Source organism: Xiphophorus maculatus, chromosome 15 (assembly GCF_002775205.1).
Source record: "Xiphophorus maculatus strain JP 163 A chromosome 15, X_maculatus-5.0-male, whole genome shotgun sequence".
NCBI lineage: Eukaryota > Metazoa > Chordata > Actinopteri > Cyprinodontiformes > Poeciliidae > Xiphophorus > Xiphophorus maculatus.
In genome coordinates, this window is record NC_036457.1 from 15,001,391 (window position 1) to 15,017,610 (window position 16,220).

Sequence of the window (16,220 nt, forward strand, 5' to 3'; positions counted from 1 at the left end):
GTTAATTTATAGTTAATTATACTATAATTAACAGTCAATAAACAACTGTTTGATAGTTTATTAGTGTAGGCTTGACAGTGATATAGCTTAGTGATAGTTATTAATTATAAACACCAGTTTCCAATAAAAAAATCCATTTTTTTCATTGGCTTATTTTGAACCATTTGCATTCCGTCTTAGCTTCCTTTCTTGTGTCTTCTGCAGAACATCCTCCTGAGTGACGACACCACAGACTCTGACGCAGAGTCCGACGACGCTAACTTCAGTTTGTCTCGGGAGGAGCTTCACGACATGCTTCGGTTACACCGTCACAATCGGCAGCATCAGAGCAAGTTCTACTCCGACCGAGAGGTGCCAGCAACCGGGATCCATGCTAAGAGTCCTGCCCACGTAAGAGTTCCCCTTCTAATAATTGTGTGCATGTCTCCATGCAGCTCTATCAGTATCAGTACTACAGCACAGGACTCCTGTCAAGTCATGATCCTTTCTATGAGCAGCAGCGCCACCTGGGCACGAAGAAAAAGAAAATTAAAGATGAGAAGAAAATCAAAGGTAAGGGAAGACGTGATGATGCTAGTGCTAAAACGCATAAAATATTCCACGTTTTTGTTGTTGTTGGTTTTGTTTAGGAAAATTAAAGAAAGTGAAGAAGAAAAAGAAAAGAGGTGAAGAATTTCTCGACGAGGAGCGTCCATATATCACCAAGGTGTTTGCAAAGTTTTCCCATGATGCTCCACTGCCCATGGTGAAGAAAAAACATCTCACTGTTGAACAGCTGAATGCACGGCGGCGTAAAGTGTGGCTCACCATCGCTAAAAAGGAGGTTCCTAAGGTTAGTGTGTAAGAACCAAAGGACAAACCCGCATTTGCTCTACGATTATGGACAAAATATAATCTGAAGATTGTTCTTTGCCCTTAGTAACCTTTATTTTTCTTCATCTTTATTGCAGTCTTTCAAGCAGAAGACTTCTGCCAAAAACGTAGTACTCACCAACGCTAAAAAGGTAAGCAAACACACAACTACGTGCTTAAAATAAACTTTTACAGACGCTGTGAAGTTATTTTATGGCTGTAAGCCTTAACAGCTGCTTGGTGTTTTTCCAGCTGGCCCACCAGTGCATGCGAGAGGTCCGGCGTGCCGCCATCCAGGCTCAGAAGAACTGCAAAGAGACGCTGCCCCGCGCGCGACGCCTCACCAAGGAGATGATGCTCTACTGGAAGAAATATGACAAAGTGGAAAAAGAGCACAGGAAGAGAGCTGAGAAGGAAGCTCTGGAGCAGCGGAAACTCGACGAAGAGATGAGAGAGGTAGGTCACTACAGGGTCGATGTGGATGGAGACATTAGAACGGGGTTCCTACACAACCTGGAAAAGGCATTCAATTGGATTTCACTATTTTCTGACTAAAAAGGACTGAGAATGAGGTTTATTGAGCAAAGGGACTGAATTTTGACATGAAAAATGTTCCTTTACAATCTTGGATGCACTGAAGTTTACTCTCTCCGCAGGCTAAACGTCAGCAGCGTAAGCTGAACTTTTTGATCACTCAGACGGAGTTGTACGCTCATTTTATGAGCGGCAAAGCCAGCATGGGGGCACCGGAAGGGGACACGACGCAGGAGGACATTTTGCGAAAGCTTGAAGACAATTCGTCCCAGAGACAAATTGATGTGGGAGGAGGCGTGATGGTCAATGTTGGACAGGAGGATTATGGTATGATAAGCAGTTTGAGCAATTTATTTGATTTATTAGACAAACAATGTGAGGCAATTGTAAAAAAAAAACCCCAAAAAAAACATACCAAATTTCCAGTTTTACTTTGTTTTGTTCAACCAATACCGTATGTGGTCAATAAAAACCTCATATTCAATTTGATTCTAATTATACAAAATCAAACGATTTTATGTGCTTACAGACAGTGAATACTACAAATCGCAGGCTTTGAGGAATGCTAGAGAAGCTTATCAGATTCACCAAGAGAGAGTAAGCTGATATTCCTCCATCTATGGAAATTCTGTCATCGCCTACAAAAAGAAGAACTCTTAAATATCCCTTTGTCGTCTCTTCACGTAGACAAGGATGTTTGACGAAGAGGCCAAAGACAGCCGCAGTGCCTCTCTGCATGTTGCGGGCAGCATGTCCTCAGGACTGGCCTCTGGGTTTGGAGAGAGCTACAGTCTGTCAAACCCCTCCATCCAAGCAGGCGAGGACATTCCTCAGCCCACCATTTTCAACGGAAAACTTAAGGGTTATCAACTCAAAGGCATGAACTGGCTGGCCAACCTCTATGAACAGGTAAGTTTGTCTGTCTCTCTCAGTAAAAACTTGACTGGAAAACTGAAAGCTTTCTTTTCTTTTTGTTAGGATTTGGAACATTGTTTTGCTTTTTTGGTTTCCAAATTACATCATTTAGCATTAGCCTAAAAATGTAACCAGGCCTCAATATATATGCATAAGTTTACACATACTTCAAAGAAGTAATATGACTTTTTGAAGTTGAATATCATCTGACTTGCTTCACCAGCTGATTATTATTATTATTATTTTTTTATTATTTTAAAAGTTTCATCTATATTATTTAAGGGGCAGCTTCTGACGGCTGAGTCTTTCCAAGCATGGGCTGGGTTTGTTCTCACCAGTATCACTTCACATGATGAATTATCCTTTAAAAAAAAAAAAAACAATGTATACCTCGAAGATGAATTGTAAAGAAAACAAACCTTTGGTCTTTCAGCAGCAGTATTGTGAAATATTCCAGAAGGTTTTGGGAAGTGTGAAAGAAGCAAAAAAATAAAATCGTGAGATACTGAGTCTAGCTGCACAGTCCGCAGCAGAGATGTAAAGTGAAACCTTATTACACAAGATGGAAACCTTAAACAAAAACACTGCAGAGGTTTTCTGGGCACAACCTCGTCTCGGATTGTTAGAAGGACATGTGTTGTGTGGTGAGCTGAATCAGCATTGTAGCTCGCCTCAGGGGAAAATGAATTCCATGTTCCCGATTATAATGTTATAATGTTGAAAAAGCACTAGGTGTGTGCCGATCTGGCATCACAGTCAGGGTATGAGAACAATAAAAATCCAAAGCACACTTTTCAGATAAAAAAAAAGTATGTATTTTTTTGCTTTGTTTTGTTTTTACTTCGCAATTGTGTTGCTGTAAAGAAATATCCGTAGGGTTGCGAAATTAGAAATGCGGAAAAACTTAAAGCGGTACAAATACTCTTGAATATTGGTAGCTTTTCTGTCTGTATTACTGAAACAAGCGAGCGTTTAGAGAGAGGTAAGAAACAGGACAGAGTGTGTGGTCAGGGTCCGTCAAAACACAAACTTTAAGGTATTTTAGTTGTGCAATCCTTGCTTTGTGTCCTTTTTGGCAAATCATAAAATTACGTTATTAAAGCCCCCATGGAGTAATTTAGCTCTCTGTTTGTTTTCTTCTCTTTGCCACAGGGGATAAATGGAATCTTGGCAGATGAAATGGGACTTGGGAAGACGGTTCAAAGTATTGCCCTGCTGGCCCACCTAGCGGAGGTGAGAGAGAGAGGACTGGGTCAAAGGGGCGGCGGGCTCATTTACACCTCTCCTCCATAACATGCTGGAATTTTATCTCGTCTCTATTGTTTTTCACTCGTGGAAACATCTACTGGACTGCCTCTTTGTGCACCTGCTTCCTCTAAAGAGTTCCTGGTTTGCAACTCTGCTTTTTTTTTTTTTTTTTGCAGGTGTTGGAACATTTGACTGCATTAGTAAATATGTCAGATTTCACAAATGTGAATAGCGAAATTGCCAGCTTTAGTCTTTTTCCTCTTAAGAAGAGAAGAAGTGGTAATCAGAGGGTGTGCGGCTTGTTTAGAATGACGCGCGCTGCGATCCTCGTAGGACTTCCTGTTTTCGGGTCCCACTTTCAACCGCATACGCAAAGACCACCTGGTGTAGCAGCTGATGACGTCTGCTCTTTTCCTCCGCAGAGAGACAACATCTGGGGTCCGTTCCTGATCATCTCTCCAGCGTCCACGCTCAACAACTGGCACCAGGAGTTCAGCCGCTTTGTGCCCAAATTCAAGGTGGGAATCTGTAAATGCCGACTGAATGCAGCAACGGAAACACCTGCAGAAGAAACACCTACAGAGATTTCCTCTCGGAAATCTCTGTCCTCTCGGAAATCTCTGTCTCTTTATTTTCTGTTCCTCTTCTCTATTTATGTGTCAAAAATGTTAAAACTGGTTGATTTTTTTGTACTACAAACATCCATTAGGGGACAGTATTGTAACATTATTTCTTTTACTCAATAGAAGGCTATTTTGAATTTTTAAGATTTTTTTTGAAAACTAGTCTTTTCGCATAGCATAGCTGGCGTTTCTGGCCCTTGGATGGATGTACTTGCCAAAGTTTTCATAACCCTTAACTCTTTTCTTTTCCATTTATTCCACATTGTAAGCACACATCGGAATGTAACTTAACTGTATTTTACCTGATAGACCAACACCAAGCAGTGCATAATCATGAAGTTAGAAACGAAAGGATACATGGATGTGAAAATGTTAAAAAAAATCAAATAGTTTTCACCACTTTTTTTTCTCTGATACCCCCAAACAAAAGTGAGGGACCTTGTTTTCAGACATTGCCTAAAAGCTAAACGAAGTTCAAATGTGTGTAATTTAATCTCAGCATAAATACCTTTGCGAGACACTTAATATCAGCCGTAAGCTGGCTCACACACACACCCCCACAGACCCCCGCACACGCCCACACACACATGCACACACACACACACACACACACACACACACACACACACACACACACACACACACACACACACACACACACACACACACACACACACACACACACACACACAATATGTCTTTGTTATCCTTAGCATTCAGCTTACTTTATCATTAATTCTGGAAGAGAATCAGTTCCAGTTTGTTTTGCTAATGGGGTGCAAACCTGACTGAAAACAATGGAATGACAGCTGGTGTTGAGTTATATAGCGACATTTACATCTTTTCACATCATGTTCTACATCAGCAGGTTAGCCTGTGATTTACGGTGAGTGCTGTACCCCGAACGTTTCCCCTGTGAACATCCCTGGTGTTTATGTTTTTTTCTCTTGCTGATCATCGTAGTCGTGACGGGTTCAGAGAAGGGTAGTTTCTGGGGGAGTAGATTAACTCGGTGATTATTTTGATCAGCGCCTATTCGCCGATAACAGCCGATGCAGCTTTTTGCGTTTTGTCACGTTGCTGATTTGTGTCCCGCAGGTGCTGCCGTACTGGGGGAACCCCCACGACCGCAAAGTCATTCGGAAATTTTGGAGCCAGGTACAAATAAGTTTATACTGAATATATGGAGTGTTATTTATTTTTGGTAAAAATAAATAACACTTAAAATCCAGATTGTCTGGTCCTAAAGTCTGAAGGTTACAGGAGGTAAGTGACCAAAGCAGACTCCCACTGTTTTAAAACAACTCCAATGTAAAAGAAAAAGCTCATAGCAGTTTATGAGAACAATATTTTATTAATCTTCAATCTTTCGGCTGTTTTTTTTTTTTTTCCCACCTGGGGACCATTAATAATTCATACAGAAAATGGAGGTAGGAGGCGATCCGCCACCAATAACCGTCCTTTTCTAAACGCTTATTTTAAATGGAATCTGGTGAAACATTTCCTGTCAGAGTAACAACCTATGTAATATTCAAAATCAGATCAATTTCTTCTTTTACACAGAACATTTTTTTTTTCTGGCCAGAACATTTGATGCCTTTCAAGAACCCAAGTTCAAAAATAATATGGTGCCTAATCATGAACTCTATTATATTAATCTTTACACTGTCATACTTTTTTAGGTAGTTACTTTGAATGGAAATGGTTTAAATGTTCTGAACCCAGTTCTTGCTTCACTCAGGAAGGTTTTTAGTGCCTCCAACCTCCATTTTCCTGTGTAAATAATCTTTGGCTTCTATGTAAAAATATGGCTCAATGCAAACATGATGACTGTTTATAGGTTATTAAAATAGCATTCCATGCATTAACAGGATTTTGTTGAGATGGCAGAAGTTGACTTTGTCTCTCTGTTTAGCTGTTAGCTTCAGGCTAGCTAATCTGGATTTATGCTAAACAGAGATACTAAAACAGATATCTATTCAGAAACGATAACCGCTTATAATCTTTAACGCAATTATTTTCTCTTCTGTCATTTTTCTTTCTCTTGTAGTCTGTAACCGTGTCTCTCTTTTGCCAATTCTTACTTAGAAAACACTTTATACACAAAACGCACCTTTTCACGTGGTGATCACGAGCTACCAGCTGGTAGTCCAAGATGTAAAGTACTTCCAGAGGGTCAAGTGGCAGTACATGGTTCTGGACGAGGCTCAGGCTCTGAAAAGCAGCTCCAGGTAAAGCAGATTTTTAATATGTCTGTTTTACTGCCTGTGCTAGTTATGTTAATATTTATTCTTGGTTGTTTTAAGACTCAGTTTAGCAGAGTTACGACAAAGGAGAAATGTTAATCTCTGCAGTCCGAAACGATTTTTGACATTGAAAGCTATTAGGTGAGGTCGGCACATCATAAATCAGGCAGGATATAGATTTCAGGGACACTGTTCTTAAGCTCAAAATCAACAAAAACATCTGGAAAAATGTTCCCACTGACTTCCACAGCTGTACAGCTCATACAAGTTTTTATTGGAGACTGATCAAAATGTGCTTACTTTAAAAAACACATATTGTAACTGGTGGATCGTATGTTAATATCAGTGACAAACTTTTTTTCTTTTTTTTTGTTAGCGTTCGGTGGAAAATCCTCTTGCAGTTCCAGTGTCGGAACAGACTCCTGTTGACCGGGACGCCCATCCAGAACACTATGGCTGAGGTTTGTAGTGTGTATGCATTTAAATGTATGTGTTCTTATCAGAAGTGTTAACAACTGTATGTCGTCACTATTTCTCAGCTGTGGGCCCTGCTGCACTTCATCATGCCCACATTGTTCGATTCCCACGAAGAGTTTAACGAATGGTTCTCCAAGGACATCGAGAGCCACGCTGAGAACAAGTCTGCCATCGATGAGAGTGAGTGCAACAGAAATGTTTCCCTCAGTTTGCTATTTATACTTTTGCATGTAATATGTTGTGTGTGGTTTTTTTTTCTTTCTCTTTTAAGATCAGCTTTCCAGATTGCACATGATCCTCAAGCCATTCATGCTGCGCAGGATCAAGAAGGACGTGGAAAATGAACTCTCAGACAAGGTAAAAACATTTGTTTGTTTGTTTGAGCAAACCTCTTGGTCAAACTATCTTTTGGATTAGTTGCAGTTCTGAACTGCCTTCAAGGAGGAATGAGGGTTTTTAATTGATTAGGCATATTTTTATTGTAAAAATGTAATGAAAACTGATCATTTTTGAGATGTGTTCAATCTAAAACTGTATGGTATAAAACCTCATATTCTAATTGTGTGAATTATTCCTGCTCTCCACTCTTTCTGCCTCTTTGCTCACCTCAGTGACACATAAAGTGTTGCAATAAGCATGAGAGTGAAGCTTTTATTGGCATATCCTCCTGATGTATGCTGGACTCAGGGCCTCCTGCTACACACACACTTACGTTTTGGTATGCAGAGGAATGGCAGAGTTCATCACTCCTCCACATCTGTCTTTTTTCACTTCTTCATCTCAGCGCCCACGAACAGCCCTGCCAGCGTACTTCTCTTCCTTCTCCACACTTATTGGTCGTCTCTTGTTTTTCTGTTGATTTTTTCCTTTCCTTCTGTTATGTTTCTGCACAGTGAGATCATTCTGGCATTTGATTATCTGCTTACATTGGGATTATAATGTGAGACTTAACAGTGCTCGGTACCTGACAGAAAAAATCTTAAATGCGAACGCTTAATTATATAAAATAGTAAATTGTGTATAAATCAGAACTTTCCTGCTTCTAAATGTTATTGTTATATAAAACTAGCTGAAAATGTTGAAATGAAAGTCCTGGAAGATTTGACTTGGGGTGTAACTCTTTTGGTATTGCTTAATTTAGGAGAATAAGAAAAAGTAAGACCTTTTTTATTAGCTCTGAGTACGGTTGGGCGATAAATCTATTTTATCTATGAATTGAATTTTTGGTTTTTGAAGATTTAGTTTTTGGAAAATCTGGATATTACAGATAGATGTCAGCACACTTGAGGCCGCCATCTTGTTTCACAAGTATTTTTTTTTATATAGCTTCTACTTATTTGAACTCTGAATTCAGCTCAATACAAAGACAGAATATTTTGGGGTGGCAAATTATTTTTTTAATTATGAGAGTAAACTCGTAATATTACATGGATACATGTGTAAAAGCATAGAGTCAAGAAAAATAGAATACCATTGTAATATTGGGAAAATAAAGTAAAAAAAAATAATTAAATGAGCATCTTGTGAAGTTGTACTTTGGTAAAGATTTTATAGATACTTTGAAACAACTGTGTCTAATTCGAAGAAAGAATTACACAAACTGAGCTGGTCAGATTAGAACCTGAAAACCAGAAACTTTGTTCTCATTAAAATAACTTTTCTTTTCTTATAATTTTAAGATGTTTTTTTTGGGTCTGATAATTTTGTGGCTGTTTTAGGTTAATATTATGACTATATTATCATAATTGAACAAAAATTCTCCTAGCTTGGCTCCTACTCTGCCTTTCAATTCACAGAAGTTCTGATTAAAATAAAGGCCACTTTTTGAAAATATTTTCTGTAATTAGTTTTTTAGCAAAGAAAGTGAGCAAAATATATGAATATATATTTTTAAGACATATCATGATAAACTGTGAGTCCCGTTGAATGTAATGGCCTTTATTGACAGTTACCAGACAGGAAATGGGCACATCGAGGACTATAGCCACTTTTAATGGGTCGTCCGCCCCACTGTTACACTGTGAGAGGCCCAATGAATGTGTTGTTCAAAGCAACTTTGTCTTCTCCCACTCTGCAGATTGAGATCCTGACCTACTGCCAGCTGACGTCCCGTCAGAGGCTGCTCTACCAGGCTCTGAGGAACAAGATCTCCATCGAGGACCTCCTCCAGTCTTCCATGGGCACGGCCCAGCAGGCCAGCAGCACCACTTCCTCGCTTATGAACCTGGTCATGCAGTTTAGGAAGGCATGTGCTGTTGCTTTTGTTTTTCTTTCTATTCAGCCTCCAAAGTAAACCAAATTATGTGAAACTACTTGACTGTACAAAGTGGATTTTTTTTTTCTGCATATTTTCCTAGTTACCCACAAAATCATGTATCCACAACTTGTATTTTCAGAAAGAATCACTTCTAATTGCATATTTGTATGCAGGTTTGCAACCACCCTGACCTGTTTGAGCGTCAGGAAACCCGCTCCCCTTTCCACATGTCTGTCAAGCCATACGTCATTTCCAAGTTTCTCTACCGTCATGGTCTCGTCCACACACACAACCAGGCCAAGAACAAGTATGATCTTCTTCACTCAAACTTTCTAAAAGGAAAGACAAAACAAAACAAAAAACACCAGCTCAATCAAAGCTGCTGCTTAATCTCCAAAGTCGTTAAAAACTAATCATTCCCTTTTTTGTTTTGTTGCCAATATACTTCAATCTATTTTAATAGGATTTATGTGATAGAGTGAATGATTGTGTAGTATATGGAAAAGGTTAATGGCTTGTACAGTTTTTTTATGCATGCTAAGTGTCATATTTTGTCATCCACAAAACATTCTAGAGCGAGCTTTTATCCCAGTCACAGCTACATGTTTTTAGTGTCTCTACCAGTTTTTTTTTCCAAAATGCATATTTCAGGTTCAGTCAGTTTGGATGGAGACTGTGTGGGAATAGGAATGTTCAAGTCTTGTCACAAAACCTCAGAATTAGTTCTGGACATCTCATGTGCATTACTCTATTTTGTCTTTTTGCAGCTGGTAATAGCTGTAATAGTTATACTGAGCTAAAATTTCACCCAGATGAACTTTATTTACTGACTAGGGCACTTTTAAATGAGATTGGTTGCATTGGATTTTATTTAAGGGTATCAGAGTAAAGATGGTGAGTACACCCCCATCTATTATGCACTCCTTTATGTTGGTCTGTCACATAAAATCCGAATCAAATCCACTGAATCCTGAATATCTAAGGGTGTAAATACTACGTTTCTAATACCTTGCATTCTGATGGTGTTGCTCCTCACACCTACTGTTATAACCTGATCTTGTATCTCTTCTCATCTTTCTCAGATTACTACAAGTGCTGTTATCTCCTTTCTCGCCAAATCACATCCAGCAGTCCCTTTTTCATAGGAAAGGTGAGCACCAAGCAGAAAACGTAAAACGTGGCAACAACTCCATTCTGTGTGCGACGTCATTTTCACCACTTTGTGTTTTGGCTGTTCTGTCTCAGATGACGAAAAAGGAAGCTGCTTCTCCTTCTTGCGCTTTATTGATGTGTCACCAGCAGAAATGTCCAATATGATGCTGCAAGGCACCTTAGTGAGGTGAGTGTTAAAAGTCATCCATTTACTCGCTTGGAATTTAATACGATGGAAGCGGTTATTCTGCATTGTTTACCCTACTTTTGTTTTGGGGTCCAATTTTTATAAATAGATTTTGTGATTTTGTGTCCATCTCTCAGGTGGTTAGGTCTTTTCCTGTCAATGAAAGCTGCTTACCGGCTCTACTATCAACGGCTGTTCGATCCCATGGGGGAGCATCAAGACGAAGGCGACAGAGGGAGGATACAGCACAAGAGTGTGTGTCTTTCTCACAAGGATCTGATCCTGTGGCTCAACAAACCGACCGCCTTCCCCAACACACAAACCAGTCCCGTCCTCCAGGTTAGTTAAAAAAAAACAGAGACACACACAGGCACCTTCCATTTTCTTGTGAAATGTTGAAGAGATCATAAAACACTAAAAAACATAATTAAAAATTGATTTTAAGGAGACAAAGAATCCAGTGTCCAATGGGAAAAATTGAAGGTGTACCGATTTCTGTTTTCGCTGATCCTTAAAAAGTCTGACCTGATGATTATTTTAATGATTTATATAAAGTTGCTAAGTTGACAGATGTGGGCACGTCTGTCAGTCAGCCCTCTAACACAGCAGAGCAAAATGTGACAGTGCCAGATTTTCAGACTTATGCAGATGTAGACAAGGTCGGTGGGTATGATTGGTTTCACATGTAAGTATTGGTTGATTGCTGATCATTCAAAATTAAGGAACGGTTGTGACTGCATGGCATAGCAATCAGAGCCCCATACACACAAATGCTGCCCTTAAATATTCGTAATGTGCTTCTTTAGGATGCCAGTTGCATAAAGAAATGTGATTTGAATCACTAAACGTCACAAAGTAATTGCATTTAGTCATATTTTCAAATTTATTGATACACTCAATGAAACAGCAGTGGAGAAAATAGTAAAACCAGCAATCACAAAAATCCACAGTTTAGCCTTAAAATGTCCTAAATTCATTTTGAAAAGTAAGTTGACCTTTAATATGTTAATCACAGGTCTTAAATTTATCATGAAAAGACTATTCAATTTTGTATATTCAGTGAATAGTTTTCTGTGTGGGACTTTTCCGTCATGCAAAAGTTTGAGTTGCACTCAGACGTCTATTGCATTCTGAGATTCAAAATTGTAAGCTATCGGTTACTCACCGCTATCATACTCTAGCTTGCTAGCCAGCCTTTTGCTTCTATCATGGCCAAGTGCAAATTTATTGGCTGAATGAAGACTGAACATTTCTGTGGGGATATTGGTCTTAAATTCTAGTCACGATGGTCTTAAAAAGTCATAAATTTGAGTTGGTGGAAGCTGCAGAATCCCTGGAAACGATAAATCAAAATTCTTATCATAAGAAGTTTATCGTGATAAATAATAAACAGTACAATAAATGCCCAGCCTTATACTCGACAGAAATAAACTTAAAACAAGTGTAATTTTTCCCACATAAAATAACTGAAACTTAGCTTGTCTGCCAAAGAACAGGCAAATGAGTCTCATAACAATGATTGGTTGTTTTGGTGGTTTGTGGGAGAGGACAAAGCATTCAGTGAGAAAAAAAAGACATTGTATTGTTTTTTTGTTCCCTTAAAACAGCTTAGTAGTTTGAAATGCTTGCCAGCGTTTTACCTTCGGGATAGACGCAGCACAAGACAGCTCTTCTCAGGCGCACACAAAACGTTTCATGTGTGTAGGACCCTGCAGCTGTGAGGTACATGGCTGGATTGAGACAGTGCATTATTCATTGTTTTTTGGGTATTTCTTTTATTATGGGAATCGCCGCCTCTGCCAGTTTAAATATACAGACCACCAGGGGACAAAAATGCATCTGATTTGTTTGCTAGGAGCTTTAAGAGAAGTTCAGCAGTTCATGTCCAGTCAACTTTTACCCAGTAAACAGTTGCTTGTGGCCAGATTTGTGTCATATCACCAACCTTCGTCACTTGTGTTTTAATGTGTTGGAAAATACTACTGGGGTAATTTCATCCTCCTCTTCCTCTGACGGCCTCATCACAGCTGAATTACATCTCAGCTTCCTCTCCTGGAGCAGCCAAAATAAAACCTGGAAACCTGTGGATACCAGGAGAGTTTAGACTGTATATGTGCTGTTTGACCACGCTAACCCCCAGACTCTCACACTTATTCGTAGGAAACACTCACTCCTGTGATTTTGGCCCGCTTCCTACAGCTGCTCCTTTTTCTTGTAAAGCTCGGTGCCGCTGGCACAGAGAGCCACGGCTCTCTTCTTGGCTCATCGTTGTTGTCTGGCTGAATGATTGACATTGTGGTCAGTTTTATAATCAGTTCTTCTGGCGCTCTTGTGGAAGAACAGGGTCTGAATATTCCTGCACGTAACCACTGAATGTTCCATTTACAGTGCCTAGCAAAAGTTCATGTCATAAACACAAACTTCAGGGTTTTAAATGTATTAGACCAACATGAAGTAGTGCATAATTAGTGAATGTAAATTTCTAAAAGGAGTGGCACGCATTTGTTTTAAGACACCCTAGTGCAGTGGTTCCGAAAGTGTGGGGCGCGCCCCCTAAGGGGGGCACAACGCCATTGCAGGGGGCTGCAAGAAGTGGTATGCATGAATGAAAAAAAACAACAAAAAACAATTACATAAAAGTGTTTCACTGTAAAGATGGTTTGTAGTGTGTTTTGTTGCAACCTGAACTTCAGTGGAGTTTGAAAACAAAATATGTGTATAGGTTTATGTCTGGTTGAACGATGTGTGTGCCCAGTTGATTTTTTTTTTTTTTTTTTATGGGGGAGATTTTATTGTTATCCATATGGGAATCCAGAAAATGTTTGAGAACCACTGGGGGGGCCGAGAAGAAAATCTTTGGGAACCACTGCCATAATGGGAGTTCTGTGCAACATATTAGAGCAGTTTTAGAAAATCATTTAAACAGTCGCTTTCATGTTTTAAATTAAAATATTTGAATTAACAGATTTTTATGTGAGTGTGACTAGCTTATTAAAATTGCTAATTTGTACCAGTACAAACCATTTCTTGTAATTTTCTGTACATTATAATTTATGTGTGTTCATTCATGTGTGTTTCAATTGTCCTTTTTTTATTTTTACCATCAATCTGCAAGGGGACTACAAATGAAAATTAGCCCTTTGTTTCAATCTGGTAGATTTACATGGTTGTTTTAATGTACTTATGTTGATTAACAAGCACTGTTCCTTATGAAATCATTGACCTCTAAAGACTTGCACTAAAACATGGTTTTAAAAAGTGTTGATAAATGACAAATTCAAGCCACATTTTTTAATAAAACATTTATTAAAACATCATATGACTTTACAATATGCACATTTTGCACGGCTTTGTTTTGATCTAGCGCGTAAAATCCTAATAAACTACACTGAAGTTTGGTGCTGTAGTTTGATTTGCCAAAAAACATATAAATAGGTTTTTTAATGCACTGTATTTTATTTAGAGAAACCATCAGCATTGGGTGTCTGTGCCTAAATGTTATCTGTGAAGCTGTTTTTCTGTCTGCCACTAGGTGGCAGTCTCACCTAGTGGCAGACCACTAGGTGTGTAGTCTCAGTGAGACTACACACCAATGGTAAACACTCCTACATACTGCCCTAAAATGAACCTCTGCATTACTCTTAGATTACTTGTTATCATGAAGTACAACGTTTATTTGGAAAATGTATTGATGTATGAATTTGTTTCACACCTTCTTACCCAAATGTTATATTCAGTTGTTATACAGTCAATTTTCACTCTCACACATTTTAATCAACACATTTAAGCTTTGGTAATCTTAGATTTAGCATAGCGATTTAAGACTTTAGGGGTCTTATTATGTAAATTATTATGTATTATGCTCCATTTGTCCACAGTTCAACTTGAGATTAATTGCGGTATAAGGGGTTCCGGAATTAACTCACCTCTCATCATTTATACACTTTGTGTGTGTGTGTCCTCCAGGATCTGGTGTTTACAGCCTCTAGACCCGGCATTTTGGCCCACACAGACGTGAGGATCCACGACAGAAACTCTGCCACCTCCACGCTCCGACCCTGTGAAGCCACGCTGCCACCCAAGTTCCTGCTGGCCGCCACGCCCAAGGTCAGTGCGCAAAGAAAATGCGCCAGCACCGATTTGTGTGGATGGCCGCCGTTGTCGGTTTGACTGCGTTTGGGTGGTCGTGGCAGTAGAAGAGGGAGGCACTGCTTTGTGTTGGTTTTTACACTGAGAAGGTCTCATCTATGAAATGTGTGTGTGGCTACACACACACACACATTTCATAGATGAAAATGTATCTATGATACATTTTCATCATAGATGAAAATGTATGGGGGTGACCGTCAGGCCCTCCAGCTGCACTTAAAACAAACAGAGCCTCCAAAGAGAGCTCTTCACACAGGTTGTTCTTCAGTTGTTAGGCTTCCTCCCAATCTCCCCCCCCCCACACACAGAAACACACACGGACACACACAAACACACGCAATCAGAACCTGCTGATTCATTAAAACCATAATGACATTATAGTTACAGGAGAATGCATCTAATCTAATTTATTCAGATTCAATTTTATTTTAAAAAGCAAAGGAAAAAAAAAACTAATCTCGATCTTTCTTCTCCATCACTCAAATTATCTCTGGTTGCCTAGGTGACGGCAGTTCCCATGGAGCGGTATTGTGCCGACCGGAGTGCCGAGTACGAGTGGCGGATGATGCGCGGCGGTGGGGGGACGGTCTACAAGCAGTGCTTTCTGTACGGCTCCCCTGAACTCGCCTCAGATTGGCGCATGAGGGCTAACGCCATCCACCCACAATGCCCCGGGGGGCTGATGGCCCTCCAACCTCGCCATGGATGGTCCTTCATACGGATACCTGGTAAGCACTGGTCGCTTTGGGATACAGGTTTTAGTTCTGCAGTGATGATGATGATGTAAGCACATCATGTGAAAAAAAACAGATCTAAAAGCATATTACTGGTACTTTTATTGTCAGTCTTTGTGGAAATTTAGTGCAAATGTAGTGGGCAAATTTTCAAAAAACATTAAAAACCTGCATTTTGAAAACGCCAATTGGTTATTTTAAATTTCATCATTAAGTTATAAAGTTATTAAGAGCCGTGTCACTATGGTAGATCATCATTGCCTCAGTTACTACATTCAAATGCACTGAATGTTTACTCCAACGTTTGGAAAATTTCAAAGCCACCAAGACGAGCAACCAAGAGGCCCATGGTAACCAATGGTAACTATTGTAAACCATTTATGATGTCATTTATGATATGATAAGTGAATAAGAACACTTCTTATTAGTGTTACCTTATGGATAAAAAGCCCATCAAAGATGAAATAAAAAAAAGTGGAAAAATTCAATGGATATGAATACATTCTCTGGCATAGCAGCTCTCAACCTAAAATCAAGTTTACCTGCAAAAGCCGTTTGCTGAAATTCACTCGCATCAATCAGAGCAGCTCTTTGGCTCAAAGCATTAGTGCCAGTTGTGTCCATGTGTGGGTTTTCCAGTTTACCAGAATTTTATCAGTGGGGCCGAGGGAAGGGTCGGCTGAAGTGGAGTGGAAGATGATTTGCTGCCTGGGTTCAGAGGACTGATGGATGTCTGAGGTCACAGAGGCCATTGCCATTTTACAGACAACATGTCCGTTCTCACTGACCCGCTTACCCGCTCTCGCTATGATAAAGCGTCTGTCTTAGATTCTGATGACTGCTCTC

General features: G+C 39.6%; 1 protein-coding gene across 6 annotated transcripts in view; it reads left to right on the forward strand.

Moving 5' to 3' along the window:
- Positions 1-16,220, forward strand: part of ino80 (INO80 complex subunit) — a 41,739-nt gene that overhangs the window by 3,364 nt on the left and 22,155 nt on the right. For all 6 annotated transcript variants that reach the window (XM_023347857.1, XM_023347858.1, XM_023347859.1 and 3 more), the window contains exons 6-27: positions 205-351; positions 435-552; positions 630-832; positions 951-1,004; positions 1,105-1,308; positions 1,509-1,713; positions 1,916-1,983; positions 2,074-2,295; positions 3,454-3,534; positions 3,972-4,067; positions 5,271-5,330; positions 6,261-6,403; positions 6,795-6,879; positions 6,958-7,075; positions 7,167-7,252; positions 8,973-9,140; positions 9,326-9,459; positions 10,235-10,302; positions 10,398-10,491; positions 10,629-10,830; positions 14,458-14,598; positions 15,143-15,368. In XM_023347857.1, the coding sequence (XP_023203625.1) occupies positions 205-351; positions 435-552; positions 630-832; positions 951-1,004; positions 1,105-1,308; positions 1,509-1,713; positions 1,916-1,983; positions 2,074-2,295; positions 3,454-3,534; positions 3,972-4,067; positions 5,271-5,330; positions 6,261-6,403; positions 6,795-6,879; positions 6,958-7,075; positions 7,167-7,252; positions 8,973-9,140; positions 9,326-9,459; positions 10,235-10,302; positions 10,398-10,491; positions 10,629-10,830; positions 14,458-14,598; positions 15,143-15,368 (2,923 nt within the window). The remainder of the gene's footprint in view (positions 1-204; positions 352-434; positions 553-629; positions 833-950; positions 1,005-1,104; positions 1,309-1,508; positions 1,714-1,915; positions 1,984-2,073; positions 2,296-3,453; positions 3,535-3,971; positions 4,068-5,270; positions 5,331-6,260; positions 6,404-6,794; positions 6,880-6,957; positions 7,076-7,166; positions 7,253-8,972; positions 9,141-9,325; positions 9,460-10,234; positions 10,303-10,397; positions 10,492-10,628; positions 10,831-14,457; positions 14,599-15,142; positions 15,369-16,220) is intronic.